The 22,901-nt window shown below is 40.9% G+C and overlaps 2 protein-coding genes across 3 annotated transcripts in view; both read left to right on the plus strand.

Moving 5' to 3' along the window:
• Positions 1 to 827: 827 nt before the first annotated feature.
• prf1.3 (perforin 1.3) lies at positions 828 to 5,088 on the plus strand. Of its 2 annotated transcripts, none has more exons than XM_021624717.2 (4): positions 828 to 855; positions 1,870 to 2,389; positions 2,559 to 3,428; positions 3,735 to 5,088. In XM_021624717.2, the coding sequence occupies exons 2-4, from the start codon at positions 1,878 to 1,880 to the stop codon at positions 4,039 to 4,041; spliced, it is 1,689 nt and encodes a 562-aa protein (XP_021480392.1). In that variant the 5' UTR covers positions 828 to 855; positions 1,870 to 1,877; the 3' UTR covers positions 4,042 to 5,088. The 2 variants fall into 2 exon arrangements, with proteins under 2 accessions (XP_021480392.1, XP_036794043.1); XM_036938148.1 differs by having other exon boundaries at positions 2,559 to 3,421; positions 3,735 to 3,918.
• A 4,530-nt stretch (positions 5,089 to 9,618) lies between these two features.
• Positions 9,619 to 22,901, plus strand: part of LOC110538117 (syntaxin-1B) — a 51,695-nt gene continuing 38,412 nt past the window's right edge. Inside the window, exon 1 of the mRNA XM_036938149.1 lies at positions 9,619 to 9,936. Within this exon, the coding sequence (XP_036794044.1) occupies positions 9,907 to 9,936 (30 nt within the window). The 5' untranslated portion in view covers positions 9,619 to 9,906. The remainder of the gene's footprint in view (positions 9,937 to 22,901) is intronic.

Here is a 22,901-nt window from a genome sequence, read left to right on the forward strand (position 1 = left end):
AGATTATGTATAGTCTGTTTACTGTAGTATTTTCTGTACAATATTGTCAGTTTTTCTTTTCAGATTATTTTTTATGTTGTCGTTTACTGTAATTGTAACCTGTACTGGATACAGTATTTTATGTTTGTCTGTTTGCTGAGTTAACAGTGTTATGCACACTACTGTAGTAGCATGAGAACTGGGACATGTTTTCTTGTGATTCTCCATGTTGACTGATGTGGGTATATGGAGAGAAATACATGATGTTTTCCTCAGTCTGCAGCATTGGTCTTGTGTTGTGTTTGTATAGTTGCACTTTCTCTGTGTACTTCATTTACAGTACTCTAATCACTGACAATTAGACTTGCTAAAAGTATTTTAGGTTGGCAACAGCAGTGTGTAACTGTTTCAAAAATATTTAAGTCATATGAGATGTGTGTGTTTCGTGGTAACAAAATATATATTTTTTTATGAAGTCGTGTATAGTTTTGACAAAAGTGTTCCATTTTGCAAATGATCTGAAGTGTTGTGCTACTTTGATGTAGGGTTGTGCTAATTGTGTGTCGTGGTTTGACAAACCGGGCCCTGTTTTCAAAATTGTGCTAAAACAATTGAAGAAAACTAAGTATGCCTGTCCCCTTGTATTTGCGTTGTGTGTATGGGTATATTTGGGTGTTAGAGGTTGTGAGAAAGTGTTTGTGTGTGTGTGTGTGTGTGTGCTTAGTTGGTGGTTTGGTTTGTCACAGGCTACTCCATAAATGGGTATATCTCTGTTAGCCACTCCCCATTCACCAATCTGAATATTGGTATATAAAGATATAAGTAGGTTTACTGTCCAATATATTTCACCTCAAAATACCAACATCTCTGTGTAAGGTGAGTCCAAATAATTTGATTGCATTCCTCTTGTAGAAAATGCACTATTGTTTCATTGCCACTCAATGTACATATTTTATGAATCATCACACTTGATATAAAGTATTCAAAATTAAGTAACGTTATTCTGAATTTCAGTTCTATTTTCGTCATCTACATGATGGTCATATAGTCACTATTGTGAACCCTGGAACTATTGTTAACTCACTTGACTATTTCCAACAGTTAATAAGAGAGATAATCACAATCCAAAGAATTAAAAGAGCTTGATTGTCCAAAAGACCATACTGCCTAATATAAGGTTTAGGTATTTGGATTATCAAAGACCGTTCAAATGAGAGAGCCATTCAGTCAGTGAAGAGTATGAATACTGTAATCATTGTTGCACAGTACGGAGAAATTGAGAGCGAGAGAAACAATGTTGGTACTAAATCGTGTATTTATTTATTACTAGAAAGTCCTCTTTAGGATATGATGGCAGATCAGTAAATCAAATAACAATCCATTTGCTCCTCAAAGTAACATGAGTTCTAAAATAACTTCTATTCACTATGAAACTGATTTTAAGATATACTTTATCAAAATGATTCTCTCATTACAGTATGTACAGCAAACTCTTCCCGTTAAATGTCAACCTTTGCTTTAGATCTGAATCCAAGATGTTTGCATCAGTAACTCCTCTTATATCCAATGTATGATTTATGTTATATTATTTTCCAATTCATTAACTTTAGTGACCTTTTAAAGGCAATGTGGGAAATACAAATCTTGGAATGCCTGAACTTCCGTGTGGTTTTCACAGTGACCTGAGATGTTTTATAGATTTTGTCCTTTATTAATACACCCAAATGTAGTAAATACACCCGTTTTTGTGATGTTGATGTGACGTCTTTGCCCAGTGGGATGGCAATTGCAAAATCGTATAACTTTATTTCTAAAATCCCTCATGATATTCTTTCTATGTCTATCCCCTGCCTTTGTCACACCACATTTGCCAAATGTCTCTCTTCCCAGCACCTGCCATGCCTGTCAACCTTCTACTCTTCCTCCTCTTCCTCCCTGTGTGTCACGGCTGCCACACTGGCTCCTTCACCGACTGCCAGAAGGCTCCGTTCGTCCCCGGCCACAACCTGGCCGGAGAGGGTTTCGACATCGTCAAGATGCAGACCTCCGGCGCCTTTGTGGTGGATGTGCGGAAGTTCATGGTGGGTGGGCACGACGGTAACTGCACCCTGTGCACCAACACTCTGATGGGCGGCCAGGTCCAGAAGTTACCGCTCTCCGTACTGGACTGGCGCACAAAGGTGAAGTGTCGTCGGAGCCTCAGCAGCCAGATGTACGAGTCGAGCACCTCCGTTCTAAAGGAGACCGCTAACGCTGCCAGCGTCAGCTGGAAGGCTGGCCTGGGAATCCAGGGCATTGCTGGGGTTGCTGTTGGAGGCACACACTCCAAAACTGCCATGTTCGCCAGAGGCCACTCCACCAATGACAAGTTCTCTTTTACCAGCCATGAATTCAAATGCGAATATTACACGTGAGTCGAAATTTTGATTTTAGTGCCATAGGATGTAAATTAAGGTGGCCCAAAGCAACAAAAAAAAAGCAGACAGCTATTTATATAAATTGTGTACGGGGAAAAAAAACAGTGTTCTCCATGTTGTTGAAGTTGTTTTTATTCATCATACCTCTCTCTCTGACCTTAGCTTTCGCATCCGAACCCAACCCCCTCTGAGCCAGGAGTTTCAGGACTCCCTAAAAAACCTGCCCAGCACGTACACTCACAAGACCAACCCTGCCTACAGCCAGTTCATCTCCATCTATGGCACCCACTACATCCGCAACGTGCACCTGGGGGGGCGGGTGCACTCCACCACAGCCATACGCACCTGTAAGATGGCCATGAGCGGCCTCTCCCTCCATTCTGTCAGCAACTGTCTGGGGGTGGAAGCCAGTGGCACCATCAAAGGTGTCACGATCAGCGCCGAGACCAAGTACTGCAAGTCCCTGAGCAATAAACTGAAGACAGGCGTAAGCTTCGGAGCCACCTTCTCGGACCGCGTCACCGAAGTGCAGGGCGGCAACGTCGAGGTTGAGGACATCCTCTTCAGCCCTGACAAGAAGTCTGGCTATAAAACCTGGCTGAAGACCCTGAATAAGGTCCCTGGTGTGGTCTCCTACCAGCTCAGCTCCCTGCATTTCCTGGCCAGAGGCAACCCCATCCTTAAGGCCAACCTGCGCAATGCCATCAGAGACTACATCCAAAAGAACGCTGTGTCCACCTCCTGCCCTTCTGCTTGCAAGACAGGGAGACGCAACAAAGGCTGTGCCTGTATCTGTAGCGGTCACAGGAATGTGGACTCCAACTGCTGCCCCAGTAAACCGGGCGTGGCCAGGATGAATGTGACGGTGGTCCGAGCTACGGGGCTCTGGGGCGACTACTTCTCTAAGACAGACGGCTATGTCAAGGTCCTCTATGGAAAGCAAGGCGGTTCCACTCCTGTGATCTGGAACAATGACTTCCCCCACTGGAACTATAGGATTCAGTATGGAACAGTGGATTTGAAAAGTAAACAGTGAGTTTTTTTCCATTTTTATGTTAAATAGTCTCTTGAGGGTTACTATGTATAGGCATCCTGTGCAAAGGAATAAGTGGAGCAACAAGACATATGATAAGGGTGTTTTGGCCTCTCTGTGTCTTTGTCGGTGGGATCTCCAGGGTAGTTTCCAGTTTGCTAATTATGCTCCCTATTCTATAAAACCTTGTAAGAGTTTTTTGAAAACAATTACATTTAGCCAGCATTGTGAATATTTTGTGTATTACCACTGGTCTTACTTAGAGCGCTCTATCTCATTCACCCACTCTCTGTGTTCCCTAACAGAACCTTGTACTTTGAGGTGTGGGACCGCGACAACAGATGGAACGATAACCTGCTAGGAAAGGGCTCCATAACCCCTCAAAGGGGCATGAACGTCAACCAAAGTTTCAAGTTGAAACACGGCACGCTTTATGTCTCCCTGTCTGTGGTCTGCGGCCCCAGCCTTAAAGGAGCCTTCTGTGATCAGTATGCCCCCTCACCTGGGTCCCAGGGTAGGCTGAGTTACGTCCATGACTGGGACAGAGCGACAGAGACGTTACCCACCCTCTTCCAGGGTTCTCACAGTACCCGGAACAGGACCTTCCTGTGAACGGTGCCCCTCATGTTAATTTACTTACTTAATTATAATAATATAATAACATGTGCCATTTGGCAGATGCTTTTATCCAAAAGGACTTACAGTACGGTGCATATATTTTTAGAATATGTGACCCCAAGCGGAAATCAAACCGACAACCTCTAACCAATGCTCTTACCAGCTGAGCCTCATATGACTATTTTCTCCTCTTCACTCTCTGTGGAGCATAAGGCCGCAACAACACATGCCATGCCAGACGGTCCTTTGCCGTTTTCTCTCTGCTTCACCTTTGTGACATGAGGCTAATGGTAAATCAGTTTTTTTTAAATGCATTAAATCGATAGGTCAACCAATTAGCTTGCGTTGACAAGCTTGGGTATTCCTTTCCACGGCGATAAAATGATTCATTGCTTCAGGGTTGCCTCTACATTCATATATTTTTTCTTTCTGTCACAAAACTAAATTATTTCTCAAAATTGACCTTTTTTTGTGTATTTTTTGTTGCACAATTCTATGTAATGTCTGATACATCCAAATAGTTGGGGTTTCAGTATTACTCGTATAACTGTGACACACAAAAAAAAAACGTATTGAAAGTAATGTGAAAGGAGGGATTTTGGGTCTACTTGAGGCCTGCTTGAAGAGGAACATTACCCAAGTGCTTTTGCTGATTCATTACCACCACCCAGATGAAGTGGGTGAGACCACTGACTCTGGATGCGTCGCAAATGGCATCCTATTCCACTTCTAGTGCATGCCTTTGACCAGGGCCCATAGGGCTCTGGTCAAATGTAGTGCACTATATAGGGAATAGGGTTCCATTTGGGACTCCTCCTCTGCATTAGACCAATGTAACAGGAACATGACCACATTCCTCAATTGACATGACACTTGGCAATAGCTGAGAAAGCAAATGTGGCTTACATACAGTACGTCACTTACATTTAGTTTTCACTGTATTTATCTTTTTTTTTTATGTTTATGTTCCTTTCCTTTCACATTTGTTTGCATTTTCTATTTTCTGCTTGTACTGTCATTCAATAAACTGAGTAGACCTATCGTGGTGCCAGTGATTATTTAACTACTCAATAATTTGATACCTGTGGGCTGAATCCTACATGTGGGTTCAATTTACACGCGTTAACCCATACTTTCATGTAAACCATGTATTGGGGTCAATGGTAGATGTGTATGTATGTATGTATGTATGTATGTATGTATGTATGTATGTATGTATGTATGTATGTATGTGTGTGTGTGTGTGTGTGTGTGTGTGTGTGTGTGTGTGTGTGTGTGTGTGTGTATATGTGTTGGTATGTATGTATGTATGTGTATATACTGTATACAGTGTGTCTGTATGCACAGTGGCACAAAAAAGTATGTGAACCCTTTGGAATTACCTGGATTTTTGCATACATTTTACATAAAATTCACAACAATAGTCACAACAATAGACAAACACAGTGTGCTTAAACTAATAACACACAAATTATTGTATTTTTCTTGTATTGTCTATATTGAATACATAATTTAAACATTCACTGTGTAGGTTGGGAAAAGTATGCAAACCCCTAGGCTAATGACTCCAAAATCTAATTGGAGTCAGGAGTCAACTAACCTGGAGAAGAATCAATGAGACGAAATTGGAGATTTTGGTTAGAGCCACCCTGCCCCATTAAAAAACACTCACAAAGATCGAGTTTTCTATTCACAAGAAGCATTGCCTGATGTGAGCCATGCCTTGAACAAAAGGCATGTCAGAAGACCTAAGATTAAGAATTGTTGCCTTGCATAAAGCTGGAAAGGGTAACAAAAGTATCTCTGAAAGTCAGTCCACGGTAAGACAAACTGTCTATAAATGGAGAAAGTGCAGCACTGTTGCTATTCTCCTTAGGAGTGTCCGTCCTTCAAAGATGACTGCTGGAGCTCAGCGCAGAATGCTCATTGAGGTTAAGAAGAATCCTAGAGTGTCAGCTAAAGACTTACAGAAATCTCTGGAAGATGCTAACATCTCTGTTGACGAGTCTACAATACGTAGAACACTAAACAAGAATGGTGTTCATGGGAGGACACCACGGAAGAAGCCACTGCTGTCCAAAGTAAACATTGCTGCACGTCTGAAGTTCGCAACAGAGCACCTGGATGTTCCACAGCGCTACTGGCAAAATATTCTGTGGATAGATGAAACTAAAGTTGTGTTGTTTGGAAGGAACAAAACTGTAAACTATGGTGGAGGGAGCATCATGGTTTGGGGCTGCTTGGCTGCCTCAGGGCTTGGACAGCTTGCTATCATCGACTGGAAAATGTATTCCCTAGTTTATCAAGACATTTTGCAGGAGAATGTAAGGCTATCTGTCCGCCAATGGAAGCTCAACAGAAGTTAGGCGATGCAACAGGACAACAACCCAAAAGACAGAAGTAAATCAACAACAGAATGGCTTGAACAGAAGAAAATACACCTTCTGGAGTGGCCCAGACAGTCCTGACCTCAACCCGAATGAGATGCTGTGGCATGACTTCAAGAGAGCAGTTCACACCAGACATCCCAAGAATATAGTGGAACTGAAAAAGTTTTGTAAAGAGGAATGGTCCAAAATTCCTCCTGATAGTTGTGTGGGTCTGATCCGTATCTACAGAAAACGTTTGGTTGAAGTTATTGCTCCCAAAGGAGGGTCAACCTGTTATTAAATCCAAGGGTTCACATACTTTTCCCGACCTGCACTGTGAATGTTTACACAGTGTGTTCAATAACGACATGAAACAGTATGATTGTTTGTGTGTTGTTAGTTTAAGCAGACTGTGTGTGTCTATTGTTGTGACTTAGATGAAGATCAGATAACATTTTATGACCAATTCATGCAGAAATCCAGGTAATTCTAAAGGATTCACATACTTTTTCTTCCCACTGTATATATGTTTGTATATTATTTTACTGCTCTAGGGGTGTAGTTATTGTTTGGATAACCTTATTTACTAATATGTATTGATTTTCTTTCTTTCTTTTTTTCACTCTTTATTCAATGCACAGTGAGTGCAGAGAACACCGGAAGAAGAATGATCATTTAATTATCATTGTAAATGATTGTAATGTTTGTTTATGTGTCAATTAATCCCATAAGGGATGGGTTGCCAGTTGGCGATTCGACACAGGAAAAAAAAAAATATATATATATATAAAACTTTCCTTTCGGTAGCCATGAGAATTCAAGTTATTCATGGATACCAAGTTACAGTAGGATTTGGCCCTGTATTCCTTTACAGAAAAACTCAAATATTTCCCATGTGGAAAATCACATGATTTTGCCTGAAATTACATGTGAAATCATGCGAAAACATGTTTTTGGAACACTTCACATGTGATCAGGTTTTCACATGTGTAGTTTCATGATATCACGTTGCTTTACATATTGTCACATGTTATCACATCAACTTCACATAAGATCATGTGTTCACATGAAATTCATGTTGTTTTTCCATAAGGGTTTGGTGATGACAGTTCAGAATTCTAATTATAACGGCTGATTATTTGGAAAAGGATAATCAACCCTAAAGACGAATTCCTGGAGTGAAATGTTTTTACGACTTCTTGAAGGGAGCACTTAAACTGCCAGAGATATTTGGGGTGTATACGACAGGTATAATCTCTGACTTAACTTCCTCCTGATCATGGGTTTTTTATTTCAGTTGTAGGCCTTAACTCCGAGTCCTTTTCAGCAGGCCTGGTTTTGTGAGGACAGCTGGGAACTTGTTAGAAAGGAAAATAACAGGTTACCCAGTTACCCAGTTAAAACAGAGCAATGTGCACAGTGGATTTCATTACTGTTTCTATTTCAGCCTACTCAGACAAACTGAGCTGAACCAAACTGTGCCGAGCCAAGCCAAACTGTACTGGGCTGAACTGGTTACACATCCACCATAGTTACTGTAACTCTGCAGGACAATGTGAAAAGAAATGATCTGAGCCAGCGAGGTATAGTTCAGGTCGGCCCTATAGTGTGTATCAGGCATATGTGACATGTAATGACTATCAGGGTCTCCTTCAGGATATAACCCCTTTTTAGTGAGATGGACCCCCACTCTATTGGCTATGTTTTAAACCTGCCTCATCTCTGCCTTTTTATTTCTACTCTATGCCAGCTAAATGGAAGACATCAAGGTGGGTTATACAGTACAAGACAGTTTGTCACTGGGCATGCTGCCACTTCCAAGGAAATTAGAGTGGAGCGTGAGTTCATCACAATCATAAAATTCTTATTTCAAATGAATCTGCACCTTGGCCCAATCTATTAACTATCTTACTGGATATAAGACGTCACTGCATAACATAGGTACTGATTCATTGGTAGATAGTATATGTTTATCCTTTGAATTTCTCACGTGTAATATTGGTAGCCTAACAACTTCGGTCTAACCTGTTACTGTAATTAAAACTGAGAAGTATTTCAGATAGTACTGGACCATTGCCAAGCCACAGGTTGGGTTATCTGGGCTAGACGAATGATTCCACTGAATGAGGACATCGTGTGCATTATTAGGACATGAAGTCCATACATTGCCTTGAATACAGGCATTGAATAATGTTAGGAGCTCTTATTGATTCTTCTTTGCAGTAGGCTATGCTCAAACAGTCAGGGGCCATTCAGGGATACTGTCAATGTGGAATGTGAGTGCACAACTCTGATCAATTGAGTCAACATGTGAGGAAATGGAATTGTAACATGAGGTTGAAGACAACATTTATGTTATGTTTAGTAATATGACTCCTGTTGGTTTGGGGGGAAAGGCCACTGAATACGGTATACAATAAGATAACTTTGACACAAGATGTAGACTCATAAAGAAATCTAACATGGTAGCCTATTCTAATTGAATTAAACAAAGAAATGTTGAAACAACTTTGATGTCATTTGCCTCAGGTTATAGGCTATTAGAATGCAGGTCTAGATGTATAACAATCGAATAACTTTTATAAAAAAAATTTACCTTATACAATTTTGTTAAGGTTTTCAAAATCTAGGCCTATCAGTAAAATAGTTAGCCTAATATTAAAACAGAAAGTAAAGTCTGATATTGAATTATCTAAATCATTAGGTTACATTGCCTTTTAGTCTACAGCTGACTTCTATTCCAGTCATTGTGATGGCGTTTGCCAGTTTGTGGTGGACAGCTCATAAATAGAGCTCTTGTGCATTGAAGTGGGTGGCTTCCGATAAAAAAAAAAAAAACGTGTTTAATGGGGGTAACATCACCTCATCCTCTGATTATCTCACTTCCTTCTGCCTGCCACTATAGACCACCCTGAGCCCCTTGAGGAAACCGCTCCTTTGGGAAGGGGGGCTGGGGTTTCCGTTGCCCTACCCAGTCTCCATGCGCGTGGATTGAATTCCACCAAATGATTTTAATTCACCTAAAACAAACTACAGTTCACTGGTTGGCTTGGAGCGCCGACCGATTACGCGCTGCGGATAGACACCGAAGGGAAAAAGGGCGGAGGGGGAGGGATAGCAGGTAAAGTGTTAGAGATGGAGAGAGGGAGACCGCGCGTGCGCACAGAGTTCCATCCCTCCGCATCGCTTCTTTTTTCATCCTTTTTTTTTTTGCAGCATCAGTACCGCGCTCGTATCGCATTCGTTTGCTGGAGTCGGAGCGCGCTGCGGGGCGACACTGCACCGCCAAGGAGGACGCACAAGCACGGTAGAGGGGGGACTAGAGAAAAGGAAAAAAGGCAGAGAAGGTAGCTAACAGGGGAGACTCATAAGCTATCCCCTCATTTGAATACTAGAAGAAAATATCAAATTGTCGGACCTTTGGACATAAGAAGACAACGAGGCGGAAAAACCCAGGCGATTATATTTTAGCCAGCACGGCGGGGAAACAATGAAGGATCGTACACAAGAACTACGAAGTGTAAGCTTATATATTTATACTATTCCTGCCCTCTTCCCTTGGTTCCACACTCTCCTCCCTTCCGAATCCTCAGCGCAATCGGGCGTCAGCGTCTGACATATCCTTGCTGAGCGCTACTTCACCGCAAACATAACAAATATGTGAGGTTTCGGTTCTTACCAAAAATACAGAGGCGGATATCTTTAGGCTATTCATTTATATTTTACGCATTCGAATGTGTCTTCCCACCAGTGTCAATAGCCTAGTGGTGCCCGCATGCGTGCACTGATGATCATACACGTAATATGAGCAGGATAAAATATGACTTCTCTATTAATGGTCCGTTAAAATGCAGTGATTTGAGAAAATAGTATAGGGCTATTAGCATTACAGGCAGGCAATAATATAAAACAAACACATCTACCATAAATAGTATCCTGCTAGAAATCACCCAAATCAATATAAGCTTATGAATTCTTATTGCTGGCTAATATGGATGGACAGCTACCCTTAACAGTGGTAAAATACAGTGGATGAAAGCTATCATAGCCCATAGTCCTCCTAGCCAAGCAATCCCTGCAAACACCGTTAACGATTGTTCTTCAACCCTTGGTAGAACGAAATATGTGTTCAGAATTACCTCAGCCATTCGGATTTACCTTTTTCTAGATAGTTGATGGAGAGAGCGTTTTATAGGAGTGGGACGGGGTCGAATAAAGTGGGGGTGGGGGGTCATATGAGATTGTACATTTTGTTATAACTGGCCTCTACAATGGGGTATAGTTTACACTATTCCTTGTATTAGACTCAAATTCAATCAAGGAGGACAGAATTGTAGCTCTCTCCCAACTATGCGTCTGTAGGGTTCAATTGGGTTTGCTTTGGCGACACCATGCTATGGCAGGATCTGCACCAGGGTTTCATTTTTTTCCTGAAAACCACATTCATGCCGGTTTATAACACATTCGGTGACTAGATATATGCCATGAGGATAGCCACTGTCATATGTTTGTGCAATTTGTCTGTCTAGGTTTAATTGAAAAACAAGGCAATAAAATCGATATGAGGCCCGAAGCATGCATGGCATTTTTGGCGTAGCCCAACCTCCAACGGCTGGAGATCAATAAAATATCAGAGGAAACGCCTGGACTCACTGCCGCTCTGCACGTATATCTAAAGCGTGTGTGTGCGTGTGTGTGTGTGTGCCTGTGTGTGATTATTATATCCTGCTGTGAACATTATAGCACATGATTGTGATTGTGCCACTGTTCCTGAGATAGCCCATGGTCAGCGGATTCACCTTGCATGAATTCTGTGCCCCCTCCTGTGCCTTCCCACTGAAACGCTGAACACAGCTAGATCCATACTCAGTCAGACACTAGGCACTTGCCTCACTGCCCACTGTAGATTCAACGAGACTAGGCTACAGAAATCTCTCGGCTATGATGCTTACATGTCCAAACGAACCATAAGAGCGTTTATTAGACGTGTTCATTTTGTAGATGATCTTTCTCTCTGAGACGGATTTTCGTTATTTCTTTACCTGTAATTTGTGGTTTTGTCCCCCGCCCCCCCACGTACCCGAAATAATGGATGCCATCTGAAGTGAAATGGATAAATGATCACTACCGTCAGTCTAAGTTCTATGAAAATAATATTGTTTATGTTATATATAATGATCGAATATCACGTAATTCTGGCAACAGCTGTTATATGATTGGGTAATAATTACATTTTATGTAATCGTCAACATCACAGTGACGTATACGTTGCGCGCTACATCGTCCTACTCTGAGCGAGCCGTGTCTGCACGGGTTTTACCGAGTGTGCTACATGTGTGAGTGAGCAAAAGATTGGCCGGCTATATTTACCATGTCTATACCGACTATTCCGGTGTAATCCAAAGAGACGGCTGATAGACCTTCGATTGAGGGTGCGCTCGTGCGTTGCTGCACAATATCTGTACCAATTGTATTGATTATAAACTGGGGTAGGGGTTGCTAAGAAGGGACATAATCGAAGCTCAATCGCACTATGTATCATATACCTAAAATGAAACTGAAACTTTGAGCCAAATTATGGGGGTTGAAAAGGCACAGGCATAGTTTTCTTATTCTAAAACATATTTCTACGCATTATAGGCTACAGATGTCATAAAATTAATATTGCTTTCTGTCATTGACACACACACACATTATTGATTTGTTCTCCCAATACCAAAATATATCACTCACCTAATGTCCTTAATATTTCTGCATGATGACACAATACATTTATTCAGTGCAAAATTGTGTGTATTTTTTATTTTTATTGGTTATATGGCTGCATTTCGACAGGCACCCCAGTTCTGATATATAGTTTTTTACCACTTATTGGTCTTCTGACCAATTACATCATATCTTTTCATGTCAGATCTTTCTCAGAGCTGATCTGATTAGTCAAACAACTAATTAGTGAAATATCATAATCGGGCTTCCTTTCTTAATGCAGCCAAAGTGTCATTTTAGTTGCAAAGTGGATACTCTTCTGGACTGTTTTATGTATAGGCCTATAGCATTGCCAACCGCTCTCATATTGGTAGTCTATAGAGCTTTATGTCATTTATACTGTCTTGAATATCAGTAAAATTACTTATGGCCTTGACTGGCAGAGCCATAAATTCCATACATGCATCCAATTTGTACCTACTCGGTAAGCTTATTTATAACAGGTTTATAACATATCAGTGACATATTGGTGTCCAATGCAGAATTAGCAAAACATTTTGTTATTCCAGTTACTGTATATTTTGTGTCGTTTTGCTTAAAGCTTTGTGTGCCTCGATTCCCTGTGTTGCTTTATTTAGCCCCACATGTATTTAGCGTTCATATTCACCACATGTATTTAGCATTCATATTCACCACAGGTATTTAGCGTTCATATTCACCACAGGTATTTAGTGTTCATATTCACCACATGTATTTAGCGTTCATATTCACCACAGGTATTTAGCGTTCATATTCACCACATGTATTTAGCGTTCATATTCACCACATGTATTTAGCGTTCATATTCACCACATGTATTTAGCGTTCATATTCACCACATGTATTTAGCGTTCATATTCACCACATGTATTTAGCGTTCATATTCACTACATGTATTTAGCGTTCATATTCACCACATGTATTTAGCGTTCATATTCACCACATGTATTTAGCGTTCATATTCACCACATGTATTTAGCGTTCATATTCACCACATGTATTTAGCGTTCATATTCACCACATGTATTTAGCGTTCATATTCACCACATGTGTTTAGCGTTCATATTCACCACATGTATTTAGCGTTCATATTCACCACATGTATTTAGCGTTCATATTCACCACATGTATGCCATGACGGAAGTTTAAGAGTGAGAAAAACAGCATTCACCTCCCTACCATGCAATGTGTCCCAGATAAACAGGGATTCTAGTAAGTCACAAGCTGGAACTCCCTGATTGCGCCAGAGGAAAGGACTGTTTGACTTCCTTCTCCGGCCTAGACAGCACACCTTTATTTGCATTGACAGGCTTTTTCCTGTAGAGTTCTGTGGTAATGTATATTAAGTGCCGTCAGAAAGCATTCACATCCCTTTAAGTTTTCCACATTTAGTTGTTTTACAGCCTACATTTAAAATGGATTACATTTACATTTTGTGTCACTGATCTACACACAATATCCCATAATGTCAAAGTGGAATTTTGTTTGTAGAACATTTTAGAAATGTGTATATAAAAAAAATGTCTGGAGTCAATAAGTATTCACACATCTGTAAGGTCCTTCAATCGAGGGGTGAATTTCAAGCACAGATTTCCAATGCCTCGCAAAGAAGGGCACCGAATGGTAGTGTAAAAAAAACATCTGAGCTGAATATCCCCTTGAGGTGAAGTCATTTATTAGGCTTTGGATGGTGTATCAATACACCCAGTCACTACAAAGACCCAGTCACTACAAAGATACAGGCGTCCTTCCTAACTCAGTTGCCGGAGAGGAATGAAACTGCTCAGGAATTTCACCATGAGGCCAATGGGGATTTTAAAACAGCTACAGTGTTTAATGGTTATGATATGAGAAAAATAAGGATGGATCAACAACATTGTTGTTACTGTACTCCACAATACTAACCTAAATGACAGAGTGAAAAGAAGGAAGCCTGTATAGAATACAAATATTTCAAAACATGCATAGTTTGCAACAAGGTACTTAAGTAATACTGCAAAAAATGTGGAAATGAAATGAGCTTTTTGTCCTGAATTCAATGTCTGGTGCAAATTCAACACAACACATCACTGAGTACCATTCTTCATATTTTCAAGCATGGTGGTGGCAGCATCATGTTATGGGTATGCTTGTCATCGGCAAGCACTACAGAGTTTTTTAGAATAAAAATAAATTGAATACAGCTAAGCACAGGCAAAATCTTAGAGGAAAATCTGGTTCAGTCTTCTTTCCAACAGACAATGGGAGACAAATCCACTTTTCAGTAGGACAATTACCTAAAACACAAGGCCAAATCTACACTGGAGTTGCTTACCAAGATGACATTGAATGTTCCTTAGTGGCCTATTTACAATGTTGACTTAAATCGGGCTTGAAAATCTATGGCAAGACTTGAAAATGGCTTTCTAGCAATGATCAACAACCAACTTGACAGAGCTTGAAGAATTACACGTTTAGCTCAGATTATACAGTACCATACTTAAATGTTGCAAAACATTGTTATTGCAATGATATAACAATGAAACAACTTTAAGATTACATTGTTCATATTTTTATCAAGGCTGTTGAGAATTAGGCTGGAAGAGGAGACATTTATAGCATCTATTCTGAATCAAAAGCCTATGTTTTATGACAATCCATCATCGAAATGGATACAAGCAAACACAGATAGCAGCTGATGAATGAGTGAACCTTCTATAACCTTTTGACCTTTGACAACAAGGGTTAATTAAGGCTCCCTCAGCACAAAATTATACTAAAGCTAATAGGGCTAACGTGGTGTAATGATAGTAGAATACAAATGATAGCAAAGCACAATTTGCTAGCTGTAATAAAGATTATGCCACATGAAATTTGTGATATATCTTGCCTCTATTGTGCCTTAAGCTGTCATTGAGTCATTGAAGGGCATGGCACAAACCACCACTTAAAAAACGCAGAGCAGAACTGTGTACAGGGGAGTGGACAGAGACACTAGCGTATTATACACGCTGAATGAGGTTTGGTCAAAGTGTATGACTGGATTCTGTTGGATGTACTTCAGAAATGATCATATTTAGGTAAATAACGGCATGTTAAAATCTGTGTGAGGGAAGTTCTGTCTCAAAGCCATGGCCTAGCAGTTTTGACATATTTGCATCTATTTGTAGCGGCTTTTGTAAAGGATTTTATTGGCACATTTGAAATTAATCTTGTCTTTTATTTGAAGTATGCATCTTTTATGTTACACAATTCCATATTAGGACATTTGTATAAAGTTTCTAGGAGACAGTAATCCTACCTGACCCTAAAATGTCAACATGCTCACTGCTAAACAAATGATATCAGAGACCACAGTGGCGATTAGCATTTGATGCAGTTAGTAGATGTATAGGCTATCATTACCCCCCCCCCCCCCCCCCCCCCCCCCCCCCCAACACATTGTTTGAAATGATTCTTACCCTTAAGTGGATTTTTTCCAAGAGGAATGGGGTCACAAAATGTTTCGCAGAGCATCTCCATTTGACGGCCATCCAATAGTCACTCCCCATGAGTGATTACCGCAGCTAGTAATACATTATGTATGAGCACCACCCCTGACTACATGCCACATCAATGTAATAGCGGATTGCACCAGAGAATACTGGTCGCTCCGTGTTGAGTATTTTCCTTAAGGCATGATGCTTTGTGGATGGAGAGTAGATTCCAGGAGAGGTCAAGGATGTGCATTATCTATTCTAAAGATGTGTTTGTATCAAACGGTGAGTCATAACGGCAGCCATGTTGGAAATTAATGACCCAGGAAAAGCCAGAGTTTCCTGGTTTAGCCTAAAGTCTAGCTCGTCTGTGGTAGAGTGGGGGATGATGTGGGACGGGCGCAGTGTTCTGAGAGGTCATATGCAACCAAGGGCAGAGACAGCCACTATATTTAAAACCACAGTGCTTTTCAGTGGTACACACAATACAAACACAAACCTAGAACTACCGGTAGATTGGTCCCAAATTGTATTTATTCCCCAATAAACAAGGTTGCGCAGACCCAAGCTGAATGAGTTGTGTGTTTTGAGTCCTCCAAAGTCATTTAAGCAGAGGGATCTTATTTGCACTCTGTCAACCCAAAAAGTAATTAAGCCTGAAATTGTAGTCGTGGAGACACAAAAGTTCAACAATGTAGTAAAAAAAATGCTAATCAGTATTAAATAGCAGGAGGGAATGTGACGGATTTCTTCCAGCTAGACGTCTTTCATCTGACCGAGGGATCGGTTTGCCAACTGGTACTTACAGACTGGTACATGTGCCCTTGACGTGGTGGACACATTAGACAGTACAAATACCCCTCCGAGGCATGTTTTAGCATCTAAATTCCTCTCAATGGCAATGAACTGGACAATGGAGGGAGAAATCACTTGAGGTGGACAACAAATAGCCTTTGCTCCGAGTGTAGTATGTATTTTGTGTGGATTGGGTTTGGGGGTATGGTTAAAGAGTAACCCTAGTCTAGTAGGCTTAGGGTACTCAGGAACAGCCTCGGTCTCTGTCTTTGAGTCTTACTCACCTCACACTGGTGAATCTGTCACTTGTTGTTTATCTATTATATAGAAACTACCTGGATGTCTGCCCCGCCTTTTTGTGATATAGTTAAGTTTACCTCAGTACAGCTAGTCATTTCTCCCAGGTGTTATAACTTCAAATGAGTTCCAGAAAGTCCAAAAACCATCTGATAATTCCTACTCCACTTTTACTCAATTGTTTTTACTATGCGCTATATAAAGAATAGCTTGCATTTTTAAAATGTCAAGGTTAAAGAAAGACATGCTGACTGGCCATTCCAGGCCGGACCACTTACTCCCGTCAACAATTTTAGCCACTAAATTAACACCCTGAATAATTACTTTCGCTCTGGCATCCATCCTACTTTTGTGAGAATTCTGTGTCCGACTGTGCCCATACAAGTCAGAGAGTAGCGGGTTGATCAGTCAGATGAGATCATGTGGCTGTCTAGCGGAATTCTGTTCATAGCCTACCTCACATCCTAAAGCTAAAGACAGGTGGAAGTGAGATCACCACCAACCACATGGAGCCGTCTCAGGATGCGTACAATGTCGTACAGTTGGAATTTATTGTGACTCACACTCCTTTAAGTAATAAGACGTTCCAAGGACTGTCATTCTATCGTTCAAGCTCTGTAGAATGTAAATCTCTTTGGATATTGAATGCCCATGATCATTCAAGTCCGTTTTTGTACGTTTTGAAACACGGAATCCGAAGTGTTGTGTGTGCCAACTCCAACGACCTATATGGATAGGGATGTATTGAAATGTTTCTTACGGAAGAAATATGAAAAGCATATGTATAAGCATGGCTGCCATTGAAAGGGTTTGCAAAATGTAATTATGGGAAAATTATTAGACCAAAGCTTAGGACACAACAGTTCACCTGACATAAGACTGAATCCAAACATTACACTATTGATTTTATGTACATTTTACATTTACTGTCATTTTTGCCGCGTTTGTTGATAACAACATCAGAAAATACTCTGAATACATTCAGTAACATGATAAGAATGTTCCTGGAGAATGTGGGGTAGGTGCAACATAAGATTACAAGGTTTCGAGTGAGCGGACTAACTTGTGTATTCAAGTGGCCACACTCCTCTCCAAAGTGTGCACAGTTACTAAGTCAATTCAATGCACTTCAATGACTCAAAGAAGAGTTGTCAACTATAAAGTGCTTTTTTTGAGCTCTCCTAGCTGTGCCGTTGAGGAACTAGAGCAAGTACAATTGTAGTTGTTCTGATTGGAAAACAACCCTGCATCCTCGCCATCAAACAATTACTGTTGTTTACACAATCCAAAAACATCCCATTATAAATCACAGTCTGGGTCAGGTGGGTATCATTTGAAAGCTTGTTCTATTGCCAAGCTAGACTAGATACGTTATAAAATACTATCTTACCGTGTAGGGCTTTCATAAGGCAATTCAGCGAAACAGACTGTAACTTTGGTGCGCATATGCTCTTGAATAAAAAGGGTTCATCGGTTGTCCCAATAGGAGACCCTTTGAATAACCTTTTTGGTTCCAGGTAGAACCCTATTGGGTTCCATGTATAATCCTTTCCCCAGAGGGTTCTACATGGAACCCAAAATAGTTCTACATAGAACCAAAAAGGGTTCTACCTGGAACCAAAAAGGGTTCTCCTATGGGGACAGCCAAAAAAACCTTTTGGAACCTTTTTTTCTTTGAGTGTAGAAAGGAGTCATGAGTGCATTCAGGTGTGTGTTCCGCCTTAAATTTTCTTCACAATAGACAAACATAGGCTCATTCTGTTCAGAACAACACGGGGTATAACACCATGTCATCTTGTAACTGTACATCAAACATAGTGATCAAAAACGTTGACACTGTATGTGACATGAGTTTTATGATTATGGAAATGTGAAGTGCACATTTGGACTCACAGGTGTTTGGCTTGCTTGTATGACATCAAAACAGCATTCATTATAATCCTCAATGTCTCATCTTTCAAAATACACAGAGTCCTCTTAATTTAAAGCATTTCCCTTGCTCAGACAACAAAACATCTGCAAAAGTTTCCACTAGTGGGAGAGACGGGGGAAGTTCAGAACGGCTGTCAGTCAAAACCCATACAGCGCTGTGAAGCTTAGAGCGAGAGCTCCGATGTAATTTATAGCATGTTACTGTACAGCTACTTTGTTTCAATTTAGGTGCTTACCAGTGCCCAAATCTTCCATTTTCAATCCTGAGTGTGATTGTAAAGGACTACATCACGTGATATGGTTTTAATCTAACATCTTTAAATGACTCAGCACAATGGTAGGACAAAGGAAGGACAAGAGTTCAGCAGCAACATGCCCCTTAAGGACCACAATGTTGGGGAGATGTTATTGAAGTTGGATTATCACCTGCTCTCTCAGTTTGCATGATCACCATGTTATCGGTGCAGAATGTTATTGCTAGGGGAATTTGTCTTGGAAACAATCTAGGAATGTCAGATGGTCTGATTGTGTTGTATGATCTTTTGGAGGTCAGAGTTTTGCCATTTTTGGGGGCGAGGAGATACAACGTCGGTTTGTATTGTGAAGGGTAAATGTCAGATCTATTTACTACACTGTGGAGCAATCATACACCCTGATGACAAACACATTTAAAAGGTGCTCCCAGATATATCAATCCACCCACTAAAGTGAGTAAAATAGTTTTACAACAGAAGGACAAAACGTTTATATGACCGATTTAGATTGATGTACTGTGTATTTGACACCCTCAAGAACCCATGCCTGCAGGTAGCCTAACTATCGATAAAGCTACAGACTACAGTACGTGAATAAGTTAAGCACTTAAAGCATTTTGATGGGTGAGAAGCTACTTATGGCTGATGTAAAGCCCTCATACTACCATTTTACTTAGAAACCATACTATAACAACATTGTAATTGCTGACAAGGAAATTAACAAACAACAATTGAATCCTGCATTTAGGGAGGAAATCCAGGGCTGATAGTACCATTATATAGTAGGGCTGATAGTACCATTATAACTGTACAATCAAATCCTGATATGAGAAACAGCTCTGAATTGATTTGTCCCATACTGTCACTTTCATTCCGAATATCCATCCTCATTTGTGTGTTTATTTCTGGTTCTATCGGCACAATGCCCCTCGCATCCTTAAATTACCTAGTTTACAAGTATTGCTGATCTCACATTGGTATGGTGGTAGTGGCAGTACGCTTTGAATCTCCCACATTACATAATAAGTTGTAGCCATTGAATTTTACTCTGGACATAACTACGTAAATTACAATGAAACAGCCTTCAGATGCTAAACTTAAGTGGGTAAGCTCATTTACATATAGTTCAGACTGTTCTTTTATGTGTAAGTCGAACATGTAATTGATCACCCACTTCCTGTTTCATTCATGAGGCGAGGGATGGAAGGAGGAAGGGGAGGTGAGGAAATATGCAGCTCACTGCTCCTTATAACGTCTTCTGCAAGGGGATTTGGCAAGGCAGCAGAAAACCAATCAATCAATTAGTCAATACAGCTTCATCTTCCTAATTGGGTATTTGCTTTTAACACAAGGGAAAAATTGGTGACACTTTACTGTAGGTGTCCTTATGTATACAATCATAAAGCCTTTAAAACAACTATATAACACATTATAGCATTTGTCATAAGCTGTTACAAGTAGTTTTAAATAGTTATGAGTAACGAATAAGATGTTATAAAACTAGGTATAATGGGCGTTATATGGATGACTGTTCATCCTGTTGTCATATGCGCTCATGTCAATGTTAACCGCTATTACACAGTCTGCGTGGCAACTTATGTCATATGTTATTACATGCTACACAAGAGTCGACATACCAGATGATATTACAGGGTGTTATTTCATTTACCAACCTCTGTGCCACATTATTACATTGAATGGAATGATGGGCGTCATAACCATGTCATTTGCCGTTATAGAGTGTGCACAGACACCTTAAGTAACGTGACATTCATTTGAGGTCTTATAAAACAGTTATGAATGTGATTATACCACAGGATGAGTTGAGAGTATCACAACATTGTACCATTCAAAGGATTTTAAAAAACATGGGCAAATGGGAGCACAGATGTACTTAGTATTTTTTTATTTGGATGAGACAATAAACTGCTCAGAGTCCACATATAAAAAAGGACACATTATAATACCAACAACTTGCCCCCCCCCCCCCCCCCCCCAAAAAAAAATGAAACAGAAGCTAAAAAATGTTACAACAAAATCAAGGTTTCTGGGGCACAACAGGATTTGTGACAGCTGTGAAAAAAGGAAGATGAGCAGGCTACAACACAAATGACAGCTATATTATAAAGGAGATTGGTAATTAGTCAGGTTGCCAGCTAGCTAACTAAGTAGTTGATGGTGCAGTTGCAACATGTAGCTCTCTCCAGGAACAGAGTTGGAGAGCCATGCTTCTCACAATCCAAATATTTTCTGTAGCTAGCTAGCTGCAGACGTAGGGCCACGACATGAGAACAAGCAGCCCCACTTTGTCCCTATCTATGCATAGCTAGATAGTTAGCTAGCTAGCTTGCTAGCTACCGGAGGAATTTCAAATTATGAAGCAAATTTTGCAGCACATCACACGATATATTCTCTTTCAGTACACTTTAAACAATTACTATTTATCATTTTCATCGTTTCTCATGTTGTTCTGTTTTTAAGTCTTCCGATTTCAGAGATATGATACGCTGACACGAGCTGAAGCTAAATAACTTTTCATAGGATCTGCAAACTGTCTTCTTCTTCGTGTGCTTTTCCGGCAGACTAGACGCTTTGTTGTGAATTGCTGCTTTTCACAGTTCAGAAAGTGCATTGACCATTTGTTCGCAAAAAATAAATAAAAAGGAAATGGGGAAAAAAGGAAATTGCACCACCATCTAACCCTACATACATACCACTATTCCCACCACACCTTTCCACTACAATTGCCCTAACAGATCATACACCAGGCCGTCGGCCTGGGAGGCTGAAACCCCTTCTCTCAAAACCCCCTGTGGTTCTTCTGCATTAAAATCTATGACAGCCCAAAAACTCTGCTGCTGCTACTACCAATTCAATCTTCTGGGATTCCTTTTCCATCTGTGCGGTACAATTAATGACCATTGCAATAAACGCCAAGAAGCCAACTTGAATAAAGCGCAAACTGTTTGGGTCACTGTACTGGCCTACTACCTAATACTCTCAGGCTCCCTCACTCTTTGCCCACAATCCTCTACTTTCCTCACTGCCTCAGCATATAACACTTTCTGCACTACCCTCACCCTGGAAACTTAAAAAAGGTCTCACTCGCACAGGACATTTCTAATCCCCAGCTACATGGCCACCCCCACAATTGAAGCACTCCACTTTGTCTCATGTCCACCTGCACACTTCTCACACCTTGGAATCTCCCTCCTACATACTGCTGCATCATGACCATAAACTTGGCACCGAAACACTGTGGTGTGTTCAGAACAAAAGCTCTCATGGGATAACTTATATACCCTAGCATGACTTTATCCGGCAAACACTCTGCATCTAAACAGACAGAGTCTCCTCAGTCTCGTGCTCGCCACTGGGTCTGTGTTGTGCCAAACGGCGTGCATCGCAGACACAGGGGATCCTCAACTTCAGTGGATCTACTTGAACACTCAGGGAGATCACTCCTTTGGGAAGAAAACACACAAACAATCAACACATGTCCACTTCTGGATACTTTGACCGAATTTACAGAACCCAACTCCTTCTTCACCCAACCTGATACTGTCACATTTCAGGTTTGACCTAAATGCAGACAGTGTCGTAGAAACAAAAGTTTATTTCTAATACAGGGGCAGGCAAACGACAGGTCAGGGCTGGCAGGGGTCAATAATCCAGTGAGGTGGGGCAAAGTACAGACCGGCAGGCCGGCTCAGGGTCAGGGCAGGCAGAACGGTCAAAACAGGAAAGGACTAGAAAACAAGAGCAAGAAACAGGCAGGAGCAGGGGAACAAACAGCAGTAGATTTCACAAACAAAACGAACTGGCAACAAGAGACAACGGGCTGTGAGACATGGATTATCTCTGGACACATGAATGGTGGGATGTATACGAAGGGTACGGGGCAACAGAAGACGAACAGCAGAGGGGCTAATGACTTAGGAGATGGGAAACAGGCTGGTCGCTGGATTGGGGGTGGAACCCGGAGGACAGGCTGGCCGACAACCCAA

Source organism: Oncorhynchus mykiss, chromosome 12, assembly GCF_013265735.2.
Source record: "Oncorhynchus mykiss isolate Arlee chromosome 12, USDA_OmykA_1.1, whole genome shotgun sequence".
In the NCBI taxonomy this organism is placed as follows: domain Eukaryota; kingdom Metazoa; phylum Chordata; class Actinopteri; order Salmoniformes; family Salmonidae; genus Oncorhynchus; species Oncorhynchus mykiss.